General features: G+C 42.4%; 1 protein-coding gene across 1 annotated transcript; it reads left to right on the top strand.

Annotated features, from left to right (window-relative positions):
- The first annotated feature begins 1,644 nt into the window (after positions 1-1,644).
- cad (carbamoyl-phosphate synthetase 2, aspartate transcarbamylase, and dihydroorotase) lies at positions 1,645-26,021 on the top strand. The gene is made up of 44 exons (XM_033648712.2): positions 1,645-2,070; positions 3,731-3,870; positions 4,039-4,168; positions 4,602-4,744; positions 4,883-5,024; positions 5,132-5,303; positions 6,721-6,906; positions 7,011-7,120; positions 7,400-7,542; positions 7,792-7,923; positions 8,036-8,269; positions 8,357-8,578; positions 9,330-9,518; positions 9,638-9,762; positions 9,877-10,010; positions 10,635-10,747; positions 12,255-12,419; positions 12,511-12,596; positions 12,776-13,022; positions 14,088-14,186; positions 14,461-14,685; positions 14,873-15,055; positions 15,156-15,374; positions 15,730-15,897; positions 16,020-16,202; positions 16,750-16,854; positions 17,099-17,341; positions 17,451-17,532; positions 17,703-17,869; positions 17,953-18,117; positions 18,366-18,497; positions 18,653-18,854; positions 18,949-19,139; positions 19,270-19,410; positions 19,572-19,658; positions 19,800-19,941; positions 20,196-20,389; positions 20,508-20,582; positions 20,835-21,047; positions 22,202-22,327; positions 22,714-22,869; positions 22,979-23,080; positions 23,234-23,328; positions 25,069-26,021. Exons 1-44 carry the CDS (start codon positions 1,980-1,982, stop codon positions 25,166-25,168), a joined length of 6,699 nt encoding a protein of 2,232 aa, XP_033504603.2. The 5' UTR covers positions 1,645-1,979; the 3' UTR covers positions 25,169-26,021.
- Positions 26,022-27,147: the final 1,126 nt, after the last annotated feature.

The following is a 27,147-nucleotide window of genomic DNA, read 5'->3' as shown; positions in this document are numbered from 1 at the left end:
GAAATAGTTATTACATGGCTGAGATAACTGTGTGCACACTTACTTGGCCAATGAGGTCGATTCTTATGAGAATGGATATCTGTGGCACTCCTGCTTGTTAGGTTATCTGTAATTTGTACCTTTAACACCAAGTGGCAGCAAAAGCTAATTGTGTGTGTGTGTGTGTGTGTGTGTAGATCTGCAAAAATGTGCAGTGAATTAGATATGGAGACTTTACGTTAATGTAACATGTAGTGTAAAGATGACTGTCCCTCCCCTAGGCCAAATAAAAAAGACATAACTCCCTCCAGTGCTTAAAAAAATATTTGAAGTGCCTCCCCTGTTTTGCACCTCCCTCTCCCCGCTCATAAATAATAAACAGTCATTCCCTTGGGGGAATTTGGACAACTTTATAGGTGTAAATCAGTCACACCTGAACAGAAAATGAATGTCTCCCTTTTTTTTTTTTTTACCAGTAATTTGTATTTCAATGCCAACAAAGTACAGATCATACAACAGGTTGCTGAATACATTTTGATTGTTTAACCCAGCTCCCACTCAAACCCCACCCCTCTTTTCACCATTCTCCCCTCCACTACCCAAAGGGATAGTAATACCGACACAGATTCCTTATTCAGATAGAGGATCTTTTAAATATACATTAAATTGTCTTGAGTCATGCTGATGATAGGTCTAGGTAAAAAATGTCCAAAAAGCTTCGAAGTTGGTGAATACTTAAAATATCAATCTTCTTAGCTGCATTTCAGTTCTGCAAGCTAGATGTTGGGTGTTTTTTCTATAAGGGAAGGTGGGAATCATTATTTAGAAGCAGGGTCCATTGGTAATTGCTCCCCCATGAAGGGTCAGATATCATTCCCATCTGATGTCTACGTCTCTGCTAGCTATGCTCTATAACAAAATTTCGAATGTATATACTAATGATATTGGTCTGTTAAAGAATCTAATTTTATTTCATATCTTTTATTTACCTGTATCACAATTAGTTTGAAACCCCTGGCACTGTCTATCTCTTTGTTGTTCCTTATTCTCTGATCTTCCGTTATGTTCTCTCATACTATTGTCTCTATGTTCACAAGGTAATGTGAAATAAAGAATATTCTAAAAGAAAGGTTGGTTTGCTTATTTCAAAAGTATAGCTACCTAACGATAGCAACCTGATAAGGTTAATAAATGCCGCTTAATGTGAACTTAACGTGGCATAACATTCTAAGTTGCAGTTATATCGACCTTATAATGTTTGCCTTTGAGTCATTGGTGAACTTTGATCAGAAAACTCCTTAAAAAGTTCAGTGAGTTTGCCCCGAAATTAGGTTTAAACTGCGTTTACACTCCTATTGCACACACTTTCACAACACTGACTTAGTTTCCGGCAGATGAGCGCGCTCATCAATACAGCAACGTGATTGGCTGATATCTTTACGGTTAGCGCGGTAAAAACACACGATTGGTTGTTAGGGCGTAGGGGCGGGATGTATTCCGGTGATGGAGGTGTGGTCTGAGGCTGGAGCGCTGCAGCAAGACCCTCCACAATAAAGCTCCGTCTGATTCTGACTCTATCTATCCTACAGCAGTTTATCACCGTGGCTTTTATTTTGAAATTCCTCGGTGGAAATGCTCTGTGTTACTGTGTCAAACTTACCGGCCCAGGCTGCAGGCCGACTTCCACACTGCTGGCGGCGTGTGTGGAACACTTTCTCTTCCCGTCCCGTCTGTCTAACCGGCCATTATTAAAAAAAAACCCGTTTTTTTCTGTTTTATTGTTCCCTCTTTTACTCCATATTCATAGAGACGCTGACAGACATCTTCCCGGCTGTCCGAGTTGGTCTTTATCGGTAGTTTTTGAACATCATCTTCCATCTCTGCTTGCTCGCGCGGCGTGAGTTTCACGTGGAGACCGGGGACTCATCACTTCTCAGAAACATCCTCCAATTTTCCGGTTACAGTAACGATAGTTAGCATTAGCCACCTGAGAGAAAACAATGTCAAAGATGGCATCCTTGATTTTAGAGGACGGGACGACGTTCAAAGGCCTCCTTTTCGGTGCAAATGTGTCAGTGTCGGGAGAAGTTGGTAGGTCGTTTTTTATTAATGACTTCATCGTATTACTGCTATTTTAGCTGTCTCATACAAAATCCACCTGCGCAAGGTTAACGTTAACTTTAGACTTTTCGTTTTGTGTATTTTGTTCTTTTGGACATTATATATCGCTTGTCCTAATGTGCCACGATGCACTTGGATCAGAGTTCCTCTAAAACCCTCTAACTCCACGTTACTTTCCCTCACAAGGAGCCAGTTGCCAAACTCCAGTCAAACATCTGCCAATTAAATGTTCGGTTAGCTTACATTAACGGTAGTAGGCATGCGTGTACATCACGTGACACTTTCCCTCTTCCAGTGAACCCCACAGATAACATCATCAAACCGCATTCAGTTTCAGTGTGGTCATTTTGGCAGATGAATGTATGATGTTCGATAAAATGGCTGATAACTTAATGTTACTATTTGAAAGTTAGATTGTGGTTTAAAAAAAGCAACTCAGAAGTGTGACAGGTATGGCGAATTAAAGATTAGGCAACACTGATTATTCACAAGGACAAATTCTGCTCTGTGTGGCGTGTACTCGTGCCTATGACACAGTCAGCATTAAAGTGATGACATTTTCAAGGTAGTTTGGCGGGACAAACAACAACAGGATGGAATGCATCTCTGCCAGTAGTTTAGAAGAGTCTCTCACATCTGGATGCCATAGTGCAGGCCCAGTTTTATCCTCCTGAGACCTCAGCTTCTGTTTGGTAAACATTTTTAATGTCTCCCTCCTATCTGGGATCAGTAGGACCTGATTAGTATTTAAAAAAAAAAACAAAAAAAAAACATTGTCCCTGAACATGAAGTGCTTTTGGAGAAAAACAGATGACCCCATATGGGGACAATGGGTTTATTTTAATTGTCACAAGTGTGTAATAAAGTATAAAACTGATCATCTGGACATTGTTGTGCAAAACTAATTACAAATGATGCAACAAACCTAGAAGTAATGTGACTTGTTCATTTAGAAAGTCTGTATGAATTTTCCTTGCCCCATACTCCAAACTAGGAGTCTGTCGCACCCAGTTGGTCGCAACATCCTCAAGATGATAATGAAGTCCCAGTGGCCTCAAATGAGACAATTAGAAAAACTTGTTTATGTTTGTTGTCATATCAAACTACAGACATTAATAATCATCAATAAATATGTTTCAGCTATAAAATGTGATCAGGTTTTGTACTTTGTCCACTTGCTTGTTGGGATTGGCTGCAGACTGACTTGGCAGAGATGGCCACCGTCTTGATTTTACATGGATGAGTGTATTGTGCTTTTGATACAACTAGATGGCACAAAAACATGTCCATGATTGAGGACAACAGGTCAAAGTTAAGTAGAATGAAGTACAAGGTGCAGCAAACCCAGAATGTGATGTCCTCATATGAGGACACAGGGTCACAGGAGGTTGTTATCAGTTTTATTACAGAATTGCCAGTAGATTGCTACTTGTAACAGGCATTAAAATGACCATAAACCTGAGTCAACACTTGTCTGCCTGTCTTAACAAAACCATAAACATATGCAGACAATTACAGCTTTTATTTATTAAATTTGTGTTGAGCACACTTTCGTCTTTTACTGTCAGCAACTTACAAATACTATTTGTGTTGAATAATTCAAATGTAACTGAATGTTGGGTGTGTTCAGTGTTTCAGACGGGCATGGTGGGTTACCCCGAGGCTCTTACTGACCCATCATACTGCTGCCAGCTGCTGACCCTCACTTACCCTCTGGTGGGTAACTATGGTGTACCGCAGGACGAGGAGGGAGAGTTTGGACTGAGCAAGGTGGGCATTTTTATTTTTTTTTATGATAACACTAAGTTGTGAGAGTGTTTTACGCAATTATGATGGAGGGTGTTGAAAGATGAGGGAAAAAGGAAGATACTAGATCTAACTTATTGTCTGTGATCATATACTGATTGCCATCTCTATTATTATTGTTGTCTTACTCAGTGGTTCGAGTCGTCAAAGATCCACGCCGCGGCACTGATTATCGGCGAGCTGTCGGAGAGTCCCAGTCACTGGAGTTCAGTCAAGTCACTGGACCAGTGGCTCAAAGAGCAAGGTGTTCCTGGAATTCAAGGTCAGCAAATCTATATAAACTAATAACAATATACTGTATGAATGCAATGTTAAATGCGTAAGTTGATGATGAGGACTCAAACTAATTGGCCTTGTATTTGAAGTAGTATAGTGCAGCAAGGTAGGACTCGCATACACAGACGGGGCAGCATGGACAGTCGAAAAATGTCCAAAATGCAAGCCGTGTTTTACATTCCTCGGTGCAACAATTTTTGTGTTGAGGAAAGTCAAACATAGACGGGAACTTTTATACTTTTCTCTGTACAGCCCTTTAAACTATGAAATAGTAACATTTATGGAAAACATAAAGATCACCAAATTATAGTTTAGCATCTAATATAATATTCAAACAATCAGAGATATTTGCAACCTTTAAACATAAAACATCAAACCTAAACTACACATTTTAAAATATCTGTTTCCATGTTCTCCAGGTATTGACACCCGCTGTCTGACCAAAAAAATCAGAGAGAATGGCACCATGTTGGGGAAGCTGGTCATGGACGGGACGCCTGAGGACAGTATTCCCTTTGATAACCCAGACAAGAGGAACCTGGTCCAGGAGGTCTCCATGAAGGTAACTCACCCAAACATTTAATAACCTTTGTAAACGAGAAACTCTGAACTTAGTAAGAACCTTTAAACTAAATACAAACAGTCCTTGTTCTCATCACATACCTGTTTATTTGATCACTTCTCTTTTGTTTGTCTCCAGGAGCCCCGAGTATTCAACCCCAGCGGCAGTCTGCGAATCACAGTGGTGGACTGTGGCATCAAATACAACCAGATCCGTTGTCTGGCTCAGAGGGGCGCCTGCGTTACTGTCGTACCCTGGGACCACCCATTGGATAGCAAAGGTCTGTCACACACTTGCACTGCTAATAATGGACTTAATTTTGACTTCAGTGTCAGGCATTGGTTGACTGGGGCATAAAATGTTGAGATGGTTTATTATCTCTTGTAGATTTTGACGGTTTGTTCATCAGTAACGGCCCCGGGGACCCCCAGTTCTGTCAGACCACCATCAACAATGTGAGGAAGGTGGTCTCTGTGGAAAGTCCCAAGCCAGTTTTTGGTATTTGCCTCGGACACCAGCTGCTGTCGTTGGTCATTGGATCGAAGACCTACAAGATGAAGTTAGTATCTCAAACTGTAAACACTATAATGTCTTTGTAAAGACCTTTTTATGCGATGTATAACAAGGTCCAAGGTTAGTTCATTGTCGTTCTACAATTAAGATAGTATGCTCGGCATCTTAACATTAAAAATTCGACATCAGGGAAACATTGTCCATCAACTTTGATTATGTTTGAGCACTAAGCATCATTGATGTAAACGTAGAGTCCTCCCCTCGTCCCACCGGAGTCCTCTTCCCAGGACGGTCGCACCACCCTCAGTTGCGATTGGGCCATCTGGATGGCCAGAAGACGCTGTGGGTAGTGATTGTCTTAAAGTCCACTGGACATTTAATCATTCCCACACTTCCCTCTCCGCTTTTTATAACTCACCTGTTAACATTTTGTTAAGGCCCAGAGTTACGCATACTTAAGGCTGCTGCACTCTATGAGTCTGGTCCACCCCTCGCTCCTCCACAGCTTCACCCCCTCATCCGAATATGATCACATCTGGCTCCCAAAAACTAAGATGTAGATGGTCAAAATGCTGAACTCAAGGCTTTAACATGACAGCCCACAAACCAAAGGATGATGTCATTGTAGCTATGTCCATTATTGATACTGCTGATATGCACAGTTGTCTGGAAACTAAGATGTAGGTGGTCAAAATGCTGAACTCAAGGCTTTAAAATGACAGCCCACAAACCAAAGGATGATGTCATTGTAGCTATGTCCATTATTGATACTGCTGATATGCACAGTTGTCTGGAACTCAGTCGTTCTCTTGCAAAGCTTATAGAAGATTTTTGGAACAGGACAAAGACAGAAATGTGCCCTCAGTGACCTGAACCAGGGAACCTCTTCAAAACCCTTTTACGCTCTCTCGAAACTCAGACACTCATGCCCACAAACTTTTTTTCTTTTGGGTGGTTTGTGATGTGAACAGATTTTTGCTGTCCTCAGCAGTCTGGCTTCTCCTGTATGAGCAGTGGAGGGTTGAACTGACCGGCCTTGTTATGAGAAAGACTAAAGAAACAAGCTGGTCCGCTCCTCGGTGCAGAACTCCACAGCTACATCTGTGGGACTCCACCTTATCAGGCTCAGTGTGAAGGTCACGGTGGGCAGCGAATGTTCCCATTACCCTGCTGGAATGTTGTTGGCATCTCAACAGACGAGGGGATTGTGAGATTGCAGTGAAATTGAAATTACATGTAGTTCATAGAGTTTGCTCTTATGAAGCTACAGGTATATCAGTGTTAAACCCCAATACATGTTTTCTTTTCATCTGGACCTGGTAGTCCCCAGGTCCTATCTGAACCCTATCTGAATGTGCCAAAATTTAAATGTATGTCTGGTAAACACATTGAATTTTGCCTTTTTTTGCTGAAGCACACTTGTATGCATGTCATCACCTTGTAAAAAATTCTACTTCTCTTAGATACGGTAACCGTGGCCACAACCAGCCGTGCATCCATAAGGGAACAGATCGCTGCTTCATCACCAGCCAAAACCACGGCTTTGCCGTCGACCCTGACACCCTGCCAAACGACTGGGACATCCTCTTCACCAACGCCAATGATCACACCAATGAGGGCATCGTGCACAACACAAAACCCCTGTTCAGGTAACGGGGCTCGGTGACAGGGGTGATGTGGTGATTTATGGAGGTGATACCTCCTGTGTGAGTGAACAGTGCCAGTAAATCCTTTGTGATTTTTTTTTCCCCAGTGTTCAGTTCCACCCAGAGCACATGGCTGGCCCCACAGATCTGGTTGGCCTATTTGATGTCTTTCTGGAGACAGTGAAAGACCACAAGGAGGGCAACACCACCAAATCTGGTAACAGTTTCAGCATTTTTTATTGTCTCACTTCAATTTTGTATGTAAAACACATTATTTCTCAGGCCAAATGATGTGTTTAATAGCATCATTATTGAACTTTATCATTAATTTATTACTTTAGAGTTTGTCTGTCTTTGTGTCAGTTAATAAAAATGTGCCTTGATTGTTTCAGGGCTTCTTTACAAAAGGACTTGTCTGGAACCTTGATATGTTGATATCAACTATCTATGAGTATGAGCAGCAAAATGAAAATGCCTGTGTGCCTGATTTTTCCAGTGAAGCAGCGTCTCATGGACTACCTCACCTTCACGGGTTCCGTAAAGCCTGAAGAGGTATCCCGACCCAGAAAGGTCCTGATCCTGGGCTCTGGAGGCCTGTCCATCGGCCAGGCCGGGGAGTTTGACTATTCTGGTTCTCAGGTCTGTCTGGAATGTCTTCTGGTATTGTTTGACTATGAAATACTAAAGTTATGCTGTATGAACTGTTAAAAGGTAACATATGACCGTAAAGTCAATACAAAGATATGTGTCTGTCTACTTTTCCTTGTGGCTGCTGAACTTCCTTTGAAGATTTGAAAGCTGACCACAAGATTTCACTGTTCAGTCACCAACATTGAAGTAGCCCATTAGGCCTTTATTATACCTCATTATTCCTGTTCTGTTTTCCAGGCTATTAAGGCTCTCAAGGAAGAGAATATCCAGACTGTGCTGATCAACCCCAACATTGCCACTGTCCAGACCTCAAAGGGCCTGGCTGACAAAGTCTACTTCCTCCCTATCACGGCGGACTATGTCACACAGGTAAAGTTGGACTCTTTTTGACTGAATGTGGTAACTGAGAATAATTGTAGTCTGTACGACAATAAATGGTGTTTTTCTTGTGGTACATTTCTTCCCAATTTTATGTTCTCAGGTGATAAAGAACGAACGTCCAGATGGCGTACTGCTGACCTTCGGCGGTCAGACAGCTCTGAACTGTGGTGTGGAGCTGACCAAGTTGGGCGTCCTGGAGAAGTATAAAGTTAAGGTTCTGGGAACACCGGTGGCCTCCATCGAGATGACCGAAGACAGGAAGATCTTTGTGGAGAAGATGGAAGAGATCAATGAACATGTTGCACCCAGTGAAGCAGCGCTGTCTGTGGAGCAGGTGAGGAGACATTACCCCCATTCCTCCAAACCTTATATTTAGTATTCTCTTCATTCTGATCGTATCTTTTAATTCATGTCTTTGTAGGCAGTGGCAGCCGCAGAACGTCTAGGGTTCCCTGTTCTGGTTCGTTCAGCTTTCGCTCTGGGTGGTCTGGGCTCGGGCTTTGCCAACAACAAAGAAGAGCTGACTTCTCTGGTGACATCAGCCTTTGCCCACACCTCTCAGGTCCTGGTGGACAAATCCCTGAAAGGCTGGAAGGAGATTGAGTACGAGGTGGTCCGAGATGCCTATGACAACTGCATCACTGTGAGTAAAGAGGAGGCAATTGCTGGTATTTTGATAACAGGCTTTTTACAGTTGATGCCCAGTCTGCTAGCATTCACAGGTAAATCACATTTGACAAGATCTGCAACTGACGTTTAGCCCAGGATATTTCTCGACCTCAACAGCGAGTCTGTCCTCATGCATTCTTCGTCACACATGAGACACAGCAACAGCTACCGAGTTCTCTTTATGCATCCATGCTGAGGAGAGGAGTCAAGCTGCCATAGGAGCAGGAAAGAAGAGCAGCTGTGGGAGCGAGTGGGGAGAAAAATGCATTTAATTCAGGGGGGTGGCCAGGCTGGAAATAGGACAGTGGTGCAGAGTGGTGTGTCTGTTGAATGCTTTGTTGTTGGGGAAACAAACGGAAAAAAATATTATCACAAGTAGAACCAGTTTGTTTACTTCCTCGTTGGACAGAGATGAACTTATGAATGGGTTGGGTGTTACAGTAACAGGCTGCAATCTTCTGGCAGTTATTTTACAGCGTAATATAGGGTTCATTTGGTCATTAAAATTCTGTAAAGTTTTGACATTTGACAAACTGGTTTCCAGGCCTTGAAATGGATTGAAATTAACAGAATGTTTTGGAGAAGTTTCTTAAAATCATTCATTGATGTGATAAACAAATAGCTGTACTCAGATGTCAAATATGTGTAGGAACCCTGATTTTATGAAGCACAAATATTTAATATGACACCTGACAGACTACCTTTTATTCATTTCTCTTGTTCAGGTGTGTAATATGGAGAATATTGACCCTCTGGGCATCCATACTGGAGAATCCATCGTGGTGGCGCCCAGTCAGACGCTTAACGACCATGAATACAACATGCTGAGGAACACGGCCATCAAAGTCATCAGGCACCTCGGCATTGTGGGAGAGTGCAACATCCAGTACGCCCTGAACCCGGAGTCTGAACAGGTAACTCAAAATAATGTTCCCCATTTAATTATACTTACCAGAACACACATGCTGCTGGGACAGAAGTACAAACACACACACAGATTCTGTTCTAACCTGTCTGTGTTGATGATTTGCAGTACTATATCATCGAGGTGAACGCCCGTCTGTCGCGGAGCTCGGCCCTGGCCAGTAAGGCGACAGGTTATCCTCTGGCCTATGTAGCGGCTAAACTTGGACTGGGGATCCCACTGCCATTACTCAAGTACGTGTCTCATTTTAAGTTTAACAGATGATATTCAAATAGTTTAAATCCCTTTGTAATTTCTTGGAACTGTGTGATTCACTTATGAACAATCTGTAAATTCACTTTCTGTAGGAACTCTGTTACCAACTCGACAACAGCAAACTTTGAGCCCAGTTTGGACTACTGTGTGGTGAAGGTGCCTCGCTGGGATCTCAGCAAGTTCCTCCGAGTTTCAACCAAGATTGGCAGCTCCATGAAGAGTGTTGGTAAGAGAAACTGAATTTTATTATAACTGTCAGAGTGTTTTTTGCCTTGAAAGGAGCTCTATATGATAATCAGAGTGTAGCTATGATTCAAAGGTTGTCTGCACAAGGCTCTCAACAGGTGGCTGAGCCGGGGGCTAGCAGCAAACAGTGCTTAACGACAGCAATACTGACATTGCTTACATTGTTAACCTGAGGGGGGACCAGAGGGTGTGTGTTATGCTTTTACGACAATGCCTATACCAGTAAAAACCTGCCGTATGAGCACAGTGCAGAGCAGTGGCAATTAGCTAGCCAGTGGGATTCACACACAGGGATTCACATGCACTAACATTTATGTATGGCCAGACCAGCTACCACAACAAAGAACAGAGAAGCTCTGATTACAACACACACAGAGGGAGTGTGACTTTGTTCTCTGCTCAGGACGCCATTACTCCACTCTATCTTTACATAGCAAATAGTGGTTTATATACATTGTGTAGAACACCTTTAAAGAACTGTATGCTTTTATACTGGAAAAAAATGTTTGAGAAGATCTAAACCTTATCTTGCTACTTATGAAGCTACATTAGCGGAGAACAACAGCAACCATAAGTAGATCTTCACCAGTAGTTTTCTCGACAGGTGAGGTGATGGCTATTGGCCGCAGCTTTGAGGAGGCCTTCCAGAAAGCTCTGAGGATGGTGGATGAGAACTGTGTTGGCTTTGACCACACCATCAAGCCTGTCTCTGAAAAGGTAATCTTTAAAGCTAAGGTGTAGGTATTTACATAATATCAAATCACCCATTCAGTCATTCTGTGTGTCAGAAGAGGCCATCTTTAAAGGTATGCTATGCAAGGCTTTTCCGAAAAAACAAAACAATTTATAGAATCAGACAGAAGTAATCCCTCTCAATCATCACTTATGACCCATTACAAGGCCCTGTAACCCTAACCCCTAACCCAAACCCCATAACCCTAACCCTAACACACGCACACACACACCCAGGCCCTACCCCTTGGCCCTACCCCTACATTTGCGCATTCCCGCGAGGAGCAGGGGTGTCCCAATTCCTTTATGCGTGTAGGGGTAGGGGACATAACGAGGGGTAGTGGGTATGAAACTAGCCCTTCGGAGCGAGGGATTTCAGATGCTGACTTGCCAACGAGGGGTAGACGTAGCCATGGCTACCCCATCAAGGGCCAAGGGGTAGTGGGCTAGGGGTAGGGCCAAGGGCTAAGGGATAGTGGACAAGGGGGGTATTGAGATTGGGCCCAAGTGTGTGGTGGTGTATTTTTCTATTTTTTGGACAAAAGCCAAAAATGGCGTGCATCAAAAAATATTCAACAAGTTCTACAACCAGGCTTCCACCTCACCATCTGCATCGGCAGTTTACTGTCTCCAAAATGTTCGTGAACATAGATCAAAGTTTCTCACGTCAAGTCTGTTTTTATAGATCACAACTTTTGTGTGGGAAGTGGCGTACGCCTCTTTCAGGCCTCCTTTTGTGCATACACAATGTTAATAAATGAGACCCCAGGTGCTAGACCATAAGCAGCAGGCTTACAAGAGGAAGCTACAAATATCGCAGATGCAACACCAAAAATGGCAAGCGGAAAAAGCTTGTTCCTGAACAAGAATGAATCTGGGGTTGACATTCACTTTCATTGGCAATACTGCTTACAAAGAGTAACCGACCATTCCTGCATAGTATACCTTTAATAAATACTAGTTAATTTGTATTTTGGATAAAACATTGTTTAGCAATCTTTTTCACCACACCTGCACTCTAAAACATGCTGAAAGAACCTTTCAAAGTGAGACGTCACATGCTGCTTCTTGATAACTATTGCCTGTTTGACTTGTTGAGCTCAGTTTATAAGACTTTCATATAAAGGACTACATTTATTGGGGAAAATGCCCCAGTGGTTCCACCAGAAAAAGTTGCAGGATCACAAGTCACAGATCAGTCCATTGACGTGGGGCAGCACTGTCATGATTTTCTAAACTGGGCCAGCAGATGGTGCTACTGGCTACTGAATACTGTATACTGTCAGGCCGTCGATAAGACTTTTTACTGATACAGCTGATGCAAGCCTTGCTGGGTCTACGTTATTTACATTATTGTGTTAAAATTATCATCTACTATTACTGTGTATGGAGTTGATTTGTTGGCCAAATGCTCACAGCTGACCACGATTTCTTTGGTTGATCTCAGTTAGAATATATGATCATGCTTTGCTCTTTCCCTTCTGCTCACCAGGAGCTGCAGACTCCTACAGATAAGCGTATCTTTGTTTTGGCATCGGCATTCAGAGCCGGCTACACGGTGGACCAGCTGTACGAGCTCACCAAGATCGACCGCTGGTTCCTGCACAAGATGAAGAACATCGCTGACCACGAGCGGCTGCTGGAGATGTACAGCCAGGTAAAAGCTGATAAGTAACTATGGTGGGAAAATAAGCAGCAGTTGTCTTCTTGTCTTTAATATTTCTTCATAACGTTGTTCTTCCCACAAGGATGAGAGCGCCTTGCCTCCAGAGGTGATGCGAAAAGCCAAACAGCTGGGCTTCTCAGACAAGCAGATTGCACAAGCCGTACAGAGGTCAGTGGGAAAGACAATATGGTGCCCGAGGACACATTACCTCATAATTTTTTGGGTAGTTGTTGTCAGTTGGCACCACAAATTAATTTCATGTTCAGAGTAAGAACATGCTGATTGTCTGAAGCTCTTCCTACTTTTGATTATCCTTTTTTCTGAACATCTTTTTCTTCCTCCTACAGCACAGAGCTTGCGGTGAGAAAGCTGCGTCGCGATTGGTCCATCCTACCGGTCGTGAAGCAGATTGATACAGTGGCGGCTGAATGGCCCGCCCACACAAACTACCTGTACCTGACCTACCACGGCACGGAGAACGACCTGTGCTTCGAGGATCAGCACATCATGGTGATCGGCTCCGGCGTTTACCGCATCGGCAGCAGCGTGGAGTTTGACTGGTGTGCAGTCGGGTGCATCACGGAGCTCAGGAAGGTGAGTCCTGCATGATCTCATACTGCTGCAGGTTATTGCTCTCTTCAACTAAATGTTTCATTATTCTGTTTCACCTATAGTTTAAAAATAAATTTGCTTTATTGATTAAGTGCAGCACTTTAGTCATTGACCCCGTTTACACTGTTTACAGAGGTGGTCTGGGGAGCATGTAGCCACATTCTTTCAGCAGTGTGTATACTAATGTGTCCTCGGCCACATTGAAGGACCATCTACTCAGCTGACTTCCTTGCTTTTCCAACTCCCTGCCGGAAAAGCAAGGAAGTCAGCTGAGTACACATTGAAGGACCATCTACTCAGCTGACTGCTTTTTCCGACTCCCTGCTGGAAAAGCAAACTTTCTGTTGCTGCCGTTACACAGGCTAGATGCAGTACAGAAGGAATTTCTCTGGAGTTGCTGTCCCTTTGGCAAACTGTCAGTTCAAGTCTGCTGTGTTAGCTGGTGTGTGTGTGTGTGTTTGTGTGTGTATGGGCGGACTCTCACCAACTGTCCCTGGCACGAAGCTCACACTTCTGCAGCAGTCGTCTCCTAATGTTGATGAAATAAATGATAGGCGACATGTTTATTCATAGAGCGCAGAAGTGATCCAATCATAAGTGATAACTCAAGATGCATGCTAATGCCAGGTGTGAACAGACAGATTTTGAGCTGTTCACTTGTTATTGAATCAACCATGATGCATGTAAAGAACCATGTCTAAGCAGGCTCTGTGTTCAGCAGGCTGATATAAAGTATAACAAGGTCTCTCAATGGCCAGCTCTTGATCTCTGAGCTAACGCAGAGGAAACTCTGTCGCTCTCAGCACTAGAAATAACAGCTGGCTAATGAGAACTCTGGTTGCAGCATGTTGGACCTTAGTTATTAAATAAATGCTGCAGTCTATATATATGATTTTCACCTGGTAAGGTCACTTGATCATAGACAGTGTGTATATTGAAGTACTTCTTGTCATGAAAATAAAATGATGCCTAATCTTTTGTAACCGTTGGCCAGTTAGCCAAATGGTATTACAACAAAATGTATTCATTATGTCTCATTTATTACAGATGGGTTATAAGACCATCATGGTGAACTACAATCCAGAGACGGTCAGTACAGACTATGACATGTGTGACCGCCTCTACTTTGATGAGATCTCCTTTGAGGTAAGATTTTCCCCCACTATTTAATAACTAATAGTATTAATATTCATCTTAAACTTTTGCAGCTGATCAGATGCTTTAACGTCACTCCCTAAACAAACAGGGTGAGTTTGTGTTGTAGAGATCAAGTAGATAGAGCATGTGTAGGACACAGTGACAGAGTGTTGCCCTGGATATACTTAGCTGTTGTCTAAAACAACATTATAAACTGAAATCATAGAGCACATTATGAGTTTTATAAAAGTGATTTTTAATTAGTGTCCTGTGCATATCTCAGGTGGTGATGGATATCTACGAGAGGGAAAACCCAGAGGGAGTGATCCTCTCTATGGGAGGCCAGCTGCCTAACAACATCGCCATGTCGCTACACCGTCAGCAGTGTCGCATCTTGGGAACTTCACCTGAGTTCATCGACTGTGCCGAGAACAGGTTCAAGTTCTCGCGAATGTTGGACACCATCGGAATCAGTCAGCCGCAGTGGAAGGAGCTCTCTGACACTGAGGTACAGCGGACTGGGTTTATACCAGAATGTGTTTTTAAAGTACTGAATTTTAGAAAACAGCATTTTGACCTTTTGGCGTGTAAAGCATTTTTGTATTGTTTGTGGTCTTTTTCTGCGTAATGTATTTTAAATTTAGGAAGACAAGTTTGTATTTACCCATCTTCGCATCCCTTTTTTTTATCTCCAGTCAGCTGTGAAGTTTTGTGAGACTGTGGGTTACCCCTGCCTGGTTCGTCCTTCCTACGTTCTCAGTGGAGCAGCCATGAACGTGGCCTACAGTGACAGCGACCTCGAGAAATACCTGACAAATGCTGCGGCTGTGTCCAAGGAACACCCTGTTGTCATCTCCAAATTCATACAGGAGGCCAAGGTAAGACAAAAAGACTCAGAGTGGTGGAAGCTGAGCTCTTCCCAGGACCTGTGTGACAATAGAGAGTTCAAAGTGTCTGTAACACTTTTGCATTTTCCAGGAAATAGACGTGGACGCTGTAGCCTGTGACGGGGTGGTGATTGCAATCGCAGTGTCGGAACACGTGGAGAATGCTGGCGTTCACTCTGGTGACGCCACACTGGTGACACCGCCTCAGGATCTCAATCAGAAGACGATAGAGAGGATTAAGATGATTGTCCATGCCATCGGCCAGGAGCTGCAGGTCACTGGACCTTTCAACCTGCAGCTGATCGCTAAGGTGAGAATCATCTGAAAGTAGTGCAATGTTGATATGACCTTTTTTATGGCCTTTTAAAATATATTTTGAGTTTCAGCTAAATAAAACATAATTTAAACATGTCTGCACCCATCTATGATGTTGTTCTGTTTTGTCTTCAAATTAATTTCTCTTCAACAAATATGGAGAAGATTCTTTTCCTGCTGAACATGCATCATTATGCTGTGGCAGACACTCAGTCTGACACAGCAGTTTTATTTGCAAGTATTTATTATGAAAACAGTTGAGGAGGTCAGTGAGAGTCAGAAACAACAGAGCAAGTTATTTTGTTTCCACTGTTAACAACAATCTTCTAATGCTGTGCTTAATCTGCCAGGATGATCAACTGAAGGTGATCGAGTGCAACGTCCGAGTGTCCCGCTCTTTCCCCTTCGTATCCAAGACGCTGGGCGTGGATCTTGTTGCACTGGCAACTCAGGCCATTGTGAGGGAGGAAGTAGAGCCTGTGGGGCTGATGAGAGGAAAAGGGATCGTAGGAGTCAAGGTAACTAACTCAAACTGAGCTGTATAGTACCCTCTATGGAGACCTTTTTACCGAAATAGCACCCATCAAATATCATTTCACCTCACTGTGTCTCATGTGTTTCCTTATGTCACGTCCTCCAGGTTCCCCAGTTTTCCTTCTCTCGGCTGGCAGGAGCTGATGTGGTGCTCGGGGTGGAGATGACCAGCACTGGCGAGGTGGCCTGTTTCGGGGAGAACAGATACGAGGCTTATCTCAAAGCCATGCTCTCCACAGGCTTCAAGATCCCTAAAAAGAACATCCTGCTCTCCATCGGCAGCTATAAGGTACTGACATGCACGTTCAACTCTCTTTTAAATGCTGGTCAATTTACCAAAGCCAAGTTTTGGTTATTTGTTGGTTGTGAATGTTAAGTTCAGCTGGCAGTTGAAGTAAAGAAAACAGTACAATATCATTGTTATGCCAAATGCAATAAAAAAGCATCAAAACCAAATTTATGACACAAATAGAATAATTTACAGGGACACATGAAAATCATTATACATATCTGTCAATTAGTTGCTCTTCTGTACTAGATTTTTTAAATATGAAGCATGATATATCATGGATCTATGGCGCCATATACAACTGTTTCTTTTTTTGTCTAACTAGAAAAATAAATACAGCAATCCGACTGTTCAGAAAGCATTTCAGTTATAAAATATCTCTAAATTTAATGTTGTAATTTGACATTTAGGAAAGCAATTCCTTGTGCTAATAGCTGCTGAAAAATTAGAAATGTTTTATTATCCATACTTTTGCATTAATAAAACCATTTCACTTAAGATAATGATATTGATTGTCATTTTGTTTACTGTGTTTTTGTGTTTGCAGAACAAGAGTGAGCTGCTGCCCACTGTGCAGGCTCTGGAGTCTCTGGGTTACGACCTGTACGCCAGTCTGGGTACTGCAGATTTCTACACAGAACATGGAGTCAAGGTAACTTAAAATACACATTAATCTTTTGATTTATTTCATCACACAAACACCTAGCGGTTAACATCAGAAAAGTATATTGTTAAGTCAGGTAATCAAGATTAACTGGATTGATAACTAACCTGGGCTTTGGGGCTTTGTCCTGGTGACACGTTGGTGCAGTGGTTAGCACTGTCGCCTCACAGCAAGAGGGTTCCTGGTTCGTATCACAAAGCATCAATTACATCCTCTTGTGCTCCTGTTTTAGGTGACAGCAGTGGATTGGCCGTTTGAGGACGATAGCGAGTGTCCCACCAAAGACAAGCAGCGCAGCATCATGAACTACTTGGAGGAAAACCACTTCGATCTGGTCATCAACCTCTCCATGAGGAACAGCGGGGGTCGCAGGCTCTCCTCCTTTGTCACCAAAGGCTACAGGACGAGACGCATGGCCATCGACTACTCCGTCCCGCTCATCATCGATATCAAGTGCACCAAACTCTTTGTCCAGGTCTGGAAATGTTTTGTCATTTTGTTTGCTTGTTTTTTTTTTTTTTTTAAGTATTAGTGCTATAGAAGTTGGATGGCAACATAAGTAACACGAGCTAATGTGTTTACAGGCTCTTCATCAGATTGGTCGGACTCCACCAGTGAAAACTCACATTGACAGCATGGCATCTCAGACGCTGGTCCGACTGCCTGGTGAGTCGCTGCAACCAGCAGAAGCAGCTCTGGAATGACTGATATGTTGCTCTGTTCTGAGTGACTGCTGGACCTTCTCTGATCATTTGTCTGCAGCTGCAAAATGGAGAACAGACTTTTTCTGTAATGTCTTCCAGGTGAAAAATCTTAATTTTGTGCTTGATCCTTAGGTCTGATCGACGTCCACGTTCACCTGCGGGAGCCTGGTGCCACACATAAGGAGGACTTCTCCTCGGGTACAGCGGCTGCTCTGGCTGGAGGAGTGACCATGGTGTGTGCGATGCCCAATACTTCCCCTGCCATCATTGACGCCAGTACTCTGGCCTTGGCACAGAAGGTATGTCCAGTTGTTCTGTGAAAATAAGAGACCCTCTGTGATTACCTGAAAGAAATAAATCCTGTTGTACGTCATGTCATCAGCTGGCCAAAGCGGGCTGCCGGTGTGACTACGCCCTGTATTTAGGCGCTGCTTCAGACAACGCCGCCATCCTGCCGTCCATCGCTAGCCAGGCTGCCGGCCTGAAGATGTACCTGAACGACACGTTCTCCACCCTCAAGATGGACAATGTCTCCCTCTGGATGGAGGTAACTCTTTATTCCTTTAACAAACCAACGTGCTTTAACTTTTTTATTAGTTTAAATTAAGACAATCCAGTTAAAAACAGCACAAAATGTGTCTTCTTAAAAACCAGCATCTAGTCATCACTAAGGCACTTTCATTCGCTGCTTTACTCAGCTGTCTCTGACTAATGCTTGCAGACGACTAGTGGACAAAATTTGTCCCCACTGTCCTCGTTCTGCACACTAAACTAACTGTCTGGTTCTGTATGAAGCACTTTGAGAAGTGGCCCAAGCAGATGCCAATTGTCGCTCACGCTGAGAGGCAGACGGTGGCTGCAATCCTCATGGTGGCGCAGCTCTACCAGCGGCCAGTCCACATCTGCCACGTGGCCAAGAAGGAGGAGGTAAAGTACTGTTTTTGTACTTAATTATTATTGTAATTGGAGGGAGCCTGAGAAATAAGAATTTCATTGCCAACGACTGCTCCACTGTGATGGTTGTGCACATGAGAAATCAAGACTTGGAACTTAAAACTTCTTACGTATTCTCCTTTTTCCAGATCCTGATCATCCGAGCAGCAAAGCAGAAGGGCATCCAGGTCACCTGTGAGGTGGCCCCTCATCACCTCTTCCTTTGCGAGGAAAACATTCCGGAGATCGGCGACGGACGAGCGCAGGTCCGACCCATGCTGGGAACACACGAGGACATGGAGGCTCTCTGGGAGAACCTGGATATCATCGACTGCTTCGCCACAGACCACGGTCAGTAACCACACAGAAACACGTTTGATAATTTAATAATTATTTCCACCTCAAGAAGAAACACATGTTTTACCCCTGTGTCTTGTGTTGTTAGCTCCACACTCTGTGATGGAGAAGAGCGGGGATGTTCCTCCTCCGGGTTACCCTGGGTTGGAGACGATGCTGCCGCTGCTGCTGACTGCCGTCAGCGATGGACGTCTCACTCTGGATGATATCATCAAACGACTTTATGACAACCCACGCAAAATCTTTAACCTGCCTGTCCAGGAAAACACCTATGTGGAGGTACACACACAGTCAAATAACGTGATTTATTATGGATCTATTTATTTTACTTCTGTCTTGCTTTATACATGTCACAAATGGCACTCAGACTTGTATTTTAATGACTGCATCATTTGTTTGTGCCTCACAGGTGGACTTGGAACAGGAGTGGGTCATTCCTCAAGCTATGCAGTTCACCAAGTCAAAGTGGACGCCATTCCAGGGTATGAAGGTGAAGGGAAAAGTCCTCCGCGTGGTTCTACGAGGAGAGGTGGCCTACATCGACGGCCAGGTCAGCCATCACACAACATTCCTATTAGTTTTATGTTGCCTCTTCATCTTCACCAGTGACATACAAAAAAGCTGTATTGAACTATAGGTTTATGATATCCCAAAATGTCTTTGTCTTGTAATCCTGAAAGTAGTAATCCTTTCGGTTCCTCTCTCCCTCAGGTGTTGGTGCCTCCAGGTTATGGTGAAGATGTGAAGACCTGGCCCACTGCTTCGGTCCTTCCTGAACCTGTTAAAGAAAGCCCGATGGTAATCAAAGTAGATACAGTGTTGTACTGTTCTTAAGCCTTCTTGTGTGTACTGTGAAATCAAACAAGCCAGATTTTGGGGGGTGGGTGTTGTTTGCATTTATTCTAAGAGTGTGTATTTACTGTGTGTCCTGTGACTTAGACTCCAGAGCACACACGTCCGACTCCTCCCCGGGAAGGCCCCGTCCGGACCCGAGCACCCAGCCCCCGACGGTTAGCGGGCGAGAGCCGCTATCTGCTGCCTCCTCGCATCCATCGCTCCTCCGATCCTGGACTACCACCAGGTACTACAACTCCCAGAATGCAGTGAAACACCCACTACTCATTCATGTCAGTGGGCACACACACAGTACAGTGAGAAAATTAAAGGTTACTTGCATAACCCTGGTTCTCTGAGTAGCACGAGTGAGTGATGAGGTCACGCTGTAGGTGAGACACGAAACAAATGCTCTGAAAGAGAACAACGCTTGTGATTGTATATAAACATCTCTCTGTTGTGCAGAATAAGCTGAGAAATGGCTTTGCTTTCTCTCTGCAGAGATGGTTATGCTCCCACCATCCGGTGCTGGTGACGGTTACAGCCACCCTCCTCCTCTGTCCAGGCTGCTGTCCCCTCAGTCAGGGCCAGGTCAGCTACCTGTTGGACAGGTGTCCCACTTCCAGACGTCTCCTCTGCTGCACCCGCTGGTGGGCCAGCACATCCTGTCCGTCAGGCAGTTCAGCAAAGAGCAGGTACACTGACACATAAACAGAGCTGCTGTTATATATGAACAGAGGTCTGTTTTGTTTTACATTTGAGACATTTTGATGCACATCGTTTATTTTTTTACATATTTTTTATTTGTTTCAGATCTCACATCTTTTTAATGTCGCCCACACTTTGCGTATGATGGTTCAGAAGGAACGAAGCCTGGACCTGCTGAAGGTAGGTCCTCTTTAAGCTGTAACAAACATGTTATTGTTCACTGCTGAATTGCAAATACAAGCGTACCTACTGCACATTAAAACCAACAGCATCTGCATTATTTAAGAAGTGTTTTTGAATCAGTTTATTTCTGTGAATGTGTGTGACACTGCAGACACACAGCATGACTTTTGGGAGCAAGTTCCCCTGGCATAAAATAGTTTAGTATTGGTCTGTCTTAAGCCCTGCTCAGAAACTGTCCTCACTGTCCAGGGTAAAGTGATGGCGTCCATGTTCTACGAGGTCAGCACTCGCACCAGCAGCTCCTTCGCAGCGGCCATGCAGCGTCTGGGCGGCTCAGTCGTCCACTTCAGTGAATCCACCTCGTCGACACAAAAAGGCGAGTCTCTGGCCGACTCTGTCCAAACTATGAGCTGCTACGCTGACGTTCTGGTGCTCCGACACCCAACACCAGGAGCTGTGGAGGTGGGTTCAGCTCTGACTTTGCCTTTTAGTAAAATCAAGCTCCGTTCAATGTGCATTTGTCACTTGCTGCTGCTGTTTAAAACAATATTTAAAGATTCTTCAGATGGAGGAAAATATGTAACTTGTATGTGATTATAAAGCATATTTTTATATAACTCTTCCTCATAAACCAAAAAAATATATGTGTTGCAGAGTTTTTATCTTAAAAAGGGCTTCACACCTGTCCCCAACTTCTTCTGCTGGCTTCTAGTTAGTTTTACGACAGATTTTAAGATCCTGTTACTTGACCCTGGTAAGCTCTCAGGCTGTCTGACACAAACTGAACCAAAAACTCCCTCTACAGACACCAACATAAATCAGACTTAAAGTCCTTGTTAAAAAATATTAATTTTTATCTCGATTTTAAATTTTGTCTTATTTGAAACCACTCTGTGCAGAATTTGTAAGAACCTTTGGCGCCCCCTTGTGGAAATATAGACAAACAACAACACATAGTGTAGACATGTTGGCTTTAATATGACATATGAAGACAATATTAGAATTATTTTATATGTAAGTATTTGTGTATGTATTCAGATTTTTTAACTGGGGTCTCAAGATTTTTAAAATTCAATAAGGATCTTTTAAAATTAGTTTTAACAGTTGTGATCAAGATTTATATGGGTGGAGTATTTTACAATTCAGCAGTGCTCTTTTGGTGGAAAAACTATGTGATGGACACACTTTACAGAAAGAACTCAGATACATCATTAGCATTCCTGTACTGCTTTTTCTTTATTATTGGCCAACATATATGTTGATACTGATATATCTATGACAGATGTATTGACTAGGATATTTTGCTATCAGTATCAACATATATGTTGGCCTTAGTTATGTAGACACTTGTTTTACACTCAAGGCCCGTTTACTAGCTTCAACTGCTTCTTATGGTCTTCTTTAGCAAGAACTGTCTTAAGTGTCACCATGACTCCCATGATCAAATGATGATACTTGACCCAAGCGCAGCTAAACTAAACTTAAGTCACATTAATTTGAACCAAACCAATTAATCTTACAAGTAGCATTTGTGTGTAAATATACCAGGTTTTTCATAATCACATACCTTCAGTTACATTTTCAACATCTTTGTCTTTCCTGTAACTCGTCTCCAGAGTGCATCTTGTCACTGCCGTAAGCCTGTGATCAATGCTGGAGACGGTGTCGGGGAGCATCCAACCCAGGCGCTGCTGGACGTCTTCACCATCAGAGAGGAGCTGGGGACGGTCAACGGCATGACGGTGAGGGCACTGGGGGAAGGAGTATTGAAATAATTAAGATAAGATTTAATAAGGTAAAAATATCAATAACAGTAAAAGTCATGCATTCAAAATTTCACTTTACTAAAGGTACAAAAGTGTCAGCAACAAAATCTAAAGTATCAAAAGTAAGAGTACATATAGTGCAGAGTATCTAAGAATTGCACTAAAGTGTAGTGCTTGAGTAAATGTAGTTGGTTACATTCCACCCCTGGGTGAGTGATAGCAAAAGACCATTTTAGATTTTTAGAAATTTACTCATCCAACTTTTGGTTTTTAGTTTGATTATTGTCATCCAGCTGTCGCTCCAATCCATATTCAAATTTTAGTTTCTTATATTTCATGTTGTTGTATGTGTTTTCTGTCAGATAACTATGGTGGGAGATCTGAAACACGGCCGCACGGTTCATTCCCTCGCCAAACTGCTGACCCAGTACCGCATCACCCTGCGCTACGTGGCTCCCAAGAACCTCCACATGCCAACAGAGATCATAAACTACGTGGCCTCAAAGGGAATCAGACAGGTTGGGACTAAAACAGTGTTACAGACCAAATGTGTGACGTTACAATCAGATTATTACGTGAGCATTTCTCAGATGTTTGGAAACTCTAAATAATTCAAACTGTTTGCAGGAGGAGTTTGAGAGTATCGAGGAAGCTCTGCCTGAGACGGACGTCCTCTACATGACGAGGATCCAGAAGGAGAGGTTTGCCACTGAGGAGGAGTACAAGGCTGTAAGTGAACACACGATTCATTTCACCAACTCTTTCTTTGTCTTTAGATTAAGGTATAAAAATGGTTAAAATTTCTGAATGTCAAACCAGGAGATTTCTGTATATGATTCTTTTCCGAAATCAACTTATGTGTCTTTGTGTTTTGTTTCTCAGTGTTTCGGTCAGTTCATTCTCACCCCTCACATCATGACTGTAGCCAAAAAGAAGATGGTGGTGATGCATCCGCTGCCCAGAGTCAATGAAATCAGGTGAGGCCCAGTCAGCACCGTCATATACTTCCTCACAGAATCAGCTGATACTCCCTGGTTTATCAGCATCTGCGGATTTTCCCAAATTAAATGAGTTTATTCTACTTTTCTATGAGCACTTAAATGCACCAAAAAGGAAAGATTTTCAAGGTCAATTCTTTTACTTTTTCTTGCATTTTTAACTTAGATAGGACAGTATAGTCGTAGAAGAAAGGAAGTAAGGGAAGATATTTGGTGTATTACATGTAACACAGGTCATCAACCAGAATCAATACGTGGAACTATTCTGTTTTTTATTTTTTAAATTATTAAGTCACCAGAAGGTCCTTAAGGGGCCCCCAAAGTGTTTCTTAAATGCTTTGCAATGGGAACACTGTGTATGTAAGCTGCGCCACAAATGCTAGCAGCGCAACGAGGCGCTGGGCGTGAAATGAGTGTTGCCAGTTGGGTGTTTTTTTTTTCCCCTCTGAGTGCAGAGATTTGAAAATTGTAAAAATGCTGCGCTCATCACTGTCACTTCAGGCGTTCAGTCACAGTGGAGCAGGGACATGTACCACTAAGACAGACATCACATCTTACATGTGCAAGTGTTGAACAACGACAGCAATGGAGGAGAAATCTGTTAATATACTGTATATATATTATGTTTCCTCTCATGAACCCACACAGACTGGCGGGTCCGTCCTCCTTCCTTGCATGCTTCAGTCTCTCCCTCATCCAAAGCAAGGGCTCCACCTTGTGCTGACATCTTTACTTCTACGGATATTCCGTATCACAGCAATCAAACGCAAAGCGTCTAAAAAATGCTGCACCTTCAGAGCGCTCTCAAACGCTCCTAGCTGGATGTTTCCTGAGGAGCGCCTAAGCATTATCAGCTGGAAAAAAAAATCACTTAGGCCTTAGTCGTCGTTGTGGAGCTTTCAGCCATATCACACACTCCTCCTCAGCAGATGGGTTTTGCCCAGTAATCATAGAATTGTAGAAGATTAAACTTTTCGGTTTTCTGGGCACTTTAAGGACCTCTTGTTCATGTTGGCTTAAAAGTTTGAGATTGAAAGTTAAGGCTTGACTTTGTTAACAATCTCACCATGAGGTCATTTAGTAGCCATGTGATGTGATTGTTTTTTTTTTTTCAACTGTTGGTTTTTAGGGTTGCAGGGTTTCTTTTTGCAGGGAGTTGAACTTTTTGAGGTATAAGAGGAACATGTAGTCTTATGTCAAGCTGCAACTTATGATTATTTTCATTACAGCTGCTTAATTAATTTCTCAATTACTGTTTTGGTGTAAAAAATGTCACAAAATACTGAAAAACTCCAGTTAGAGGTTTTCAAGTTGTCTTCAGTTTGCTTATTTTGTCCAACCATCAGTCCTCAACCCAAAGACAGTCAGTTTACACTGATATAAAACAGGGAAAAGCAAAGATTCCTCACATTTGAGAAACTGTAACAGCAGATTTTTGCTTTTATAAACGACTTTAATAATTTACATCATCATCAGAATAGTTGGGAGATACATTTCCTTATCAACTAAACACCTACTTGACTAATCATTCCAGCTGTGGTCGTATGATGTGAAGGCTTTGTTGATCTGTCTCAGAGGAAATACATTTGAAATATACTTTAATAATCACTGACAGATTTACTACAGTAGTGTAGTAGATGCTGCAGCACTTCAGTCTTGCTTAAGTCTTACTAAACCTCTGCTTCACTTTCTCGTGTCTCCTTTGTGCTTTTCTTCCAGTGTGGAGGTGGACACAGACCCGAGGGCGGCGTATTTCCGTCAAGCAGAGAACGGCATGTACATCCGAATGGCCCTGCTGGCCACCGTACTGAGCCGATAGATCCATGTGCTGCCTTCCTGTGGCACAAACTGTCAGACCATGTAGAGTAAGACGTGTTAGACACTGTACCAGCATTTTATTATTCCCTGAAATCTGTGGATTTCCTTTTTCCAGTCCTTGACGGGGGCGTTTGTAGAGTTAAATAAGACTTTAACTGAAGCAGAAAGTTTATGAAGATATATTATGCTGTTAGATGATACTGCTTTCCTTCAGTTTGACGGACCAAATCTCTCTACTGCGAAATCACTATATTCCACTATAAAAGATGATTTTTTTTAATGTCTTAAACACAATGAACATTTTCCATAAAAATGCCTGTCAGGTAGAAATAATTTAGATGCTGTATTTAGACTAGTTTTGTTTTGTTTGCGATGGTTAACAGACCATGTGTAATTTGTGTATTAGTGAGCCATAGTGAGCTGGAGGAGCGGGGGAAGACTCCTTGGAAGAAAAAAAGCGAGGTGGACATTCAGTGACAACGCACACAGTACTATGATGTTAGTGAGATTAATGTTTCGGTAGCTGTTTAGAACATACTCAGCTGTAGGTAAATGTAAAGGGACCAGTTAATGCATTGAAAGGGAGAAAACAGTGTAAGGGATCGCTGACCAATAACGGTGCCAGTTACATTAAAGTACTGTCTCCATGTTGTTGCTTTGACATGTAGCACTAACTGAAAATGAATGCGCACAAATATTCAGCGAGGTTGGACTTTGAAGGTATAGGGGTGATTTCTTATACTGCAGCAGTTTAAAAATGAAACTTTTATCCAAATGGGACTTTGTGTCATATAAGTGTCGGTGAATGACTTTGTATAATGTGGAGAAATAAATAATAAAGAAACATTTTTCCCTTTTGCAGTTGACGGTGTCATTAGTTATATTTATCACATGAAGCAACACAACACCAAAGTTAGTAACTGTAATAATTCATGGCAAATTAAATAAGTGAAATTAGACATTCTTTGTTTAAAGGGCAAGTTTTAAGTCAGGACTGGTCAGATGTTATGAAAAAATATATAGATGGTTTAACACTACCTTTCCCCTGATGTGGTAAATATACTTGATCAATATTTTTTGTTCATTTTTGTCTTATTTTTTCCGCCTCTACTCATTTAATGCACTTGAATTGAGAAAAGAGATGACTGGTTTTGTGGTTACAAATGCCTTTTTCCACTCATTATCCCTTGATAGCTATAGCTACTAGAAAAAAAATACTGTACGGTAGATAAATGAACAAAAAATTTTAAGTCTATTGTTGTTTTTAATCTTGGAATTAGTTTGGAAAAAATAACCTTGACTCAGTTCCCTTACTAGCTTTTTTTTCTGGAGCTGTTGTCTCTGACAGCTGAGCGAATTCCATCTTTATTTTAAGGTTGTTTAATCAAAAATAAAACAAATAAAAGATGCTGATGGACCATTAAGGAAGAGAAATGCTATCATTGTATCCATGAAGCTGTTGATTGTGTGACCATTTTGTACAACTGTAATAAAATCTTGTCAAACTGCAAAATAGTTATTAAAACACCATTTCAGCCACAGAAATTTTTACTAGAGCATATGAGAACAAACCTTATAAAAAGGTTGTTTCAAAATTGTATTTAAGCCTTCAACAACTAAACAAGGAACATACATGGAAGATACATTTAGAGTTAAAACAAGGTGGGAAACAGGGAAACCTGACCATCACACAAGGGGAATTGGAAGAGATACTGTCATGTGTTACTTTTGTACTCCGGCCCAGAAAAAAATCTTTCTCATACCAAACGAATTGTTGCTGATTGTGTGGGAACAAAGCTGCAAGTCACCTCTATATCTTCTGGAGCTGCCCTTCGGTCACTCCCTTATGGACTAAAATTCATGGCATTCTTGAAACTGTTTTCTCGACCAAAATAACCTTTGACTTTGAAGTGATGTGCCTGATTACACTGGAGGAACTTGAGTGGAGAATAAAGGATAAATATCTGCTGAGAATACTAT

Source organism: Epinephelus lanceolatus, chromosome 13, assembly GCF_041903045.1.
Source record: "Epinephelus lanceolatus isolate andai-2023 chromosome 13, ASM4190304v1, whole genome shotgun sequence".
Taxonomy (NCBI): Eukaryota; Metazoa; Chordata; class Actinopteri; order Perciformes; family Serranidae; genus Epinephelus; species Epinephelus lanceolatus.
The sequence above is the reverse complement of the archived record's forward strand: the minus strand, read 5'-3'. Positions and strand labels throughout refer to the sequence as shown.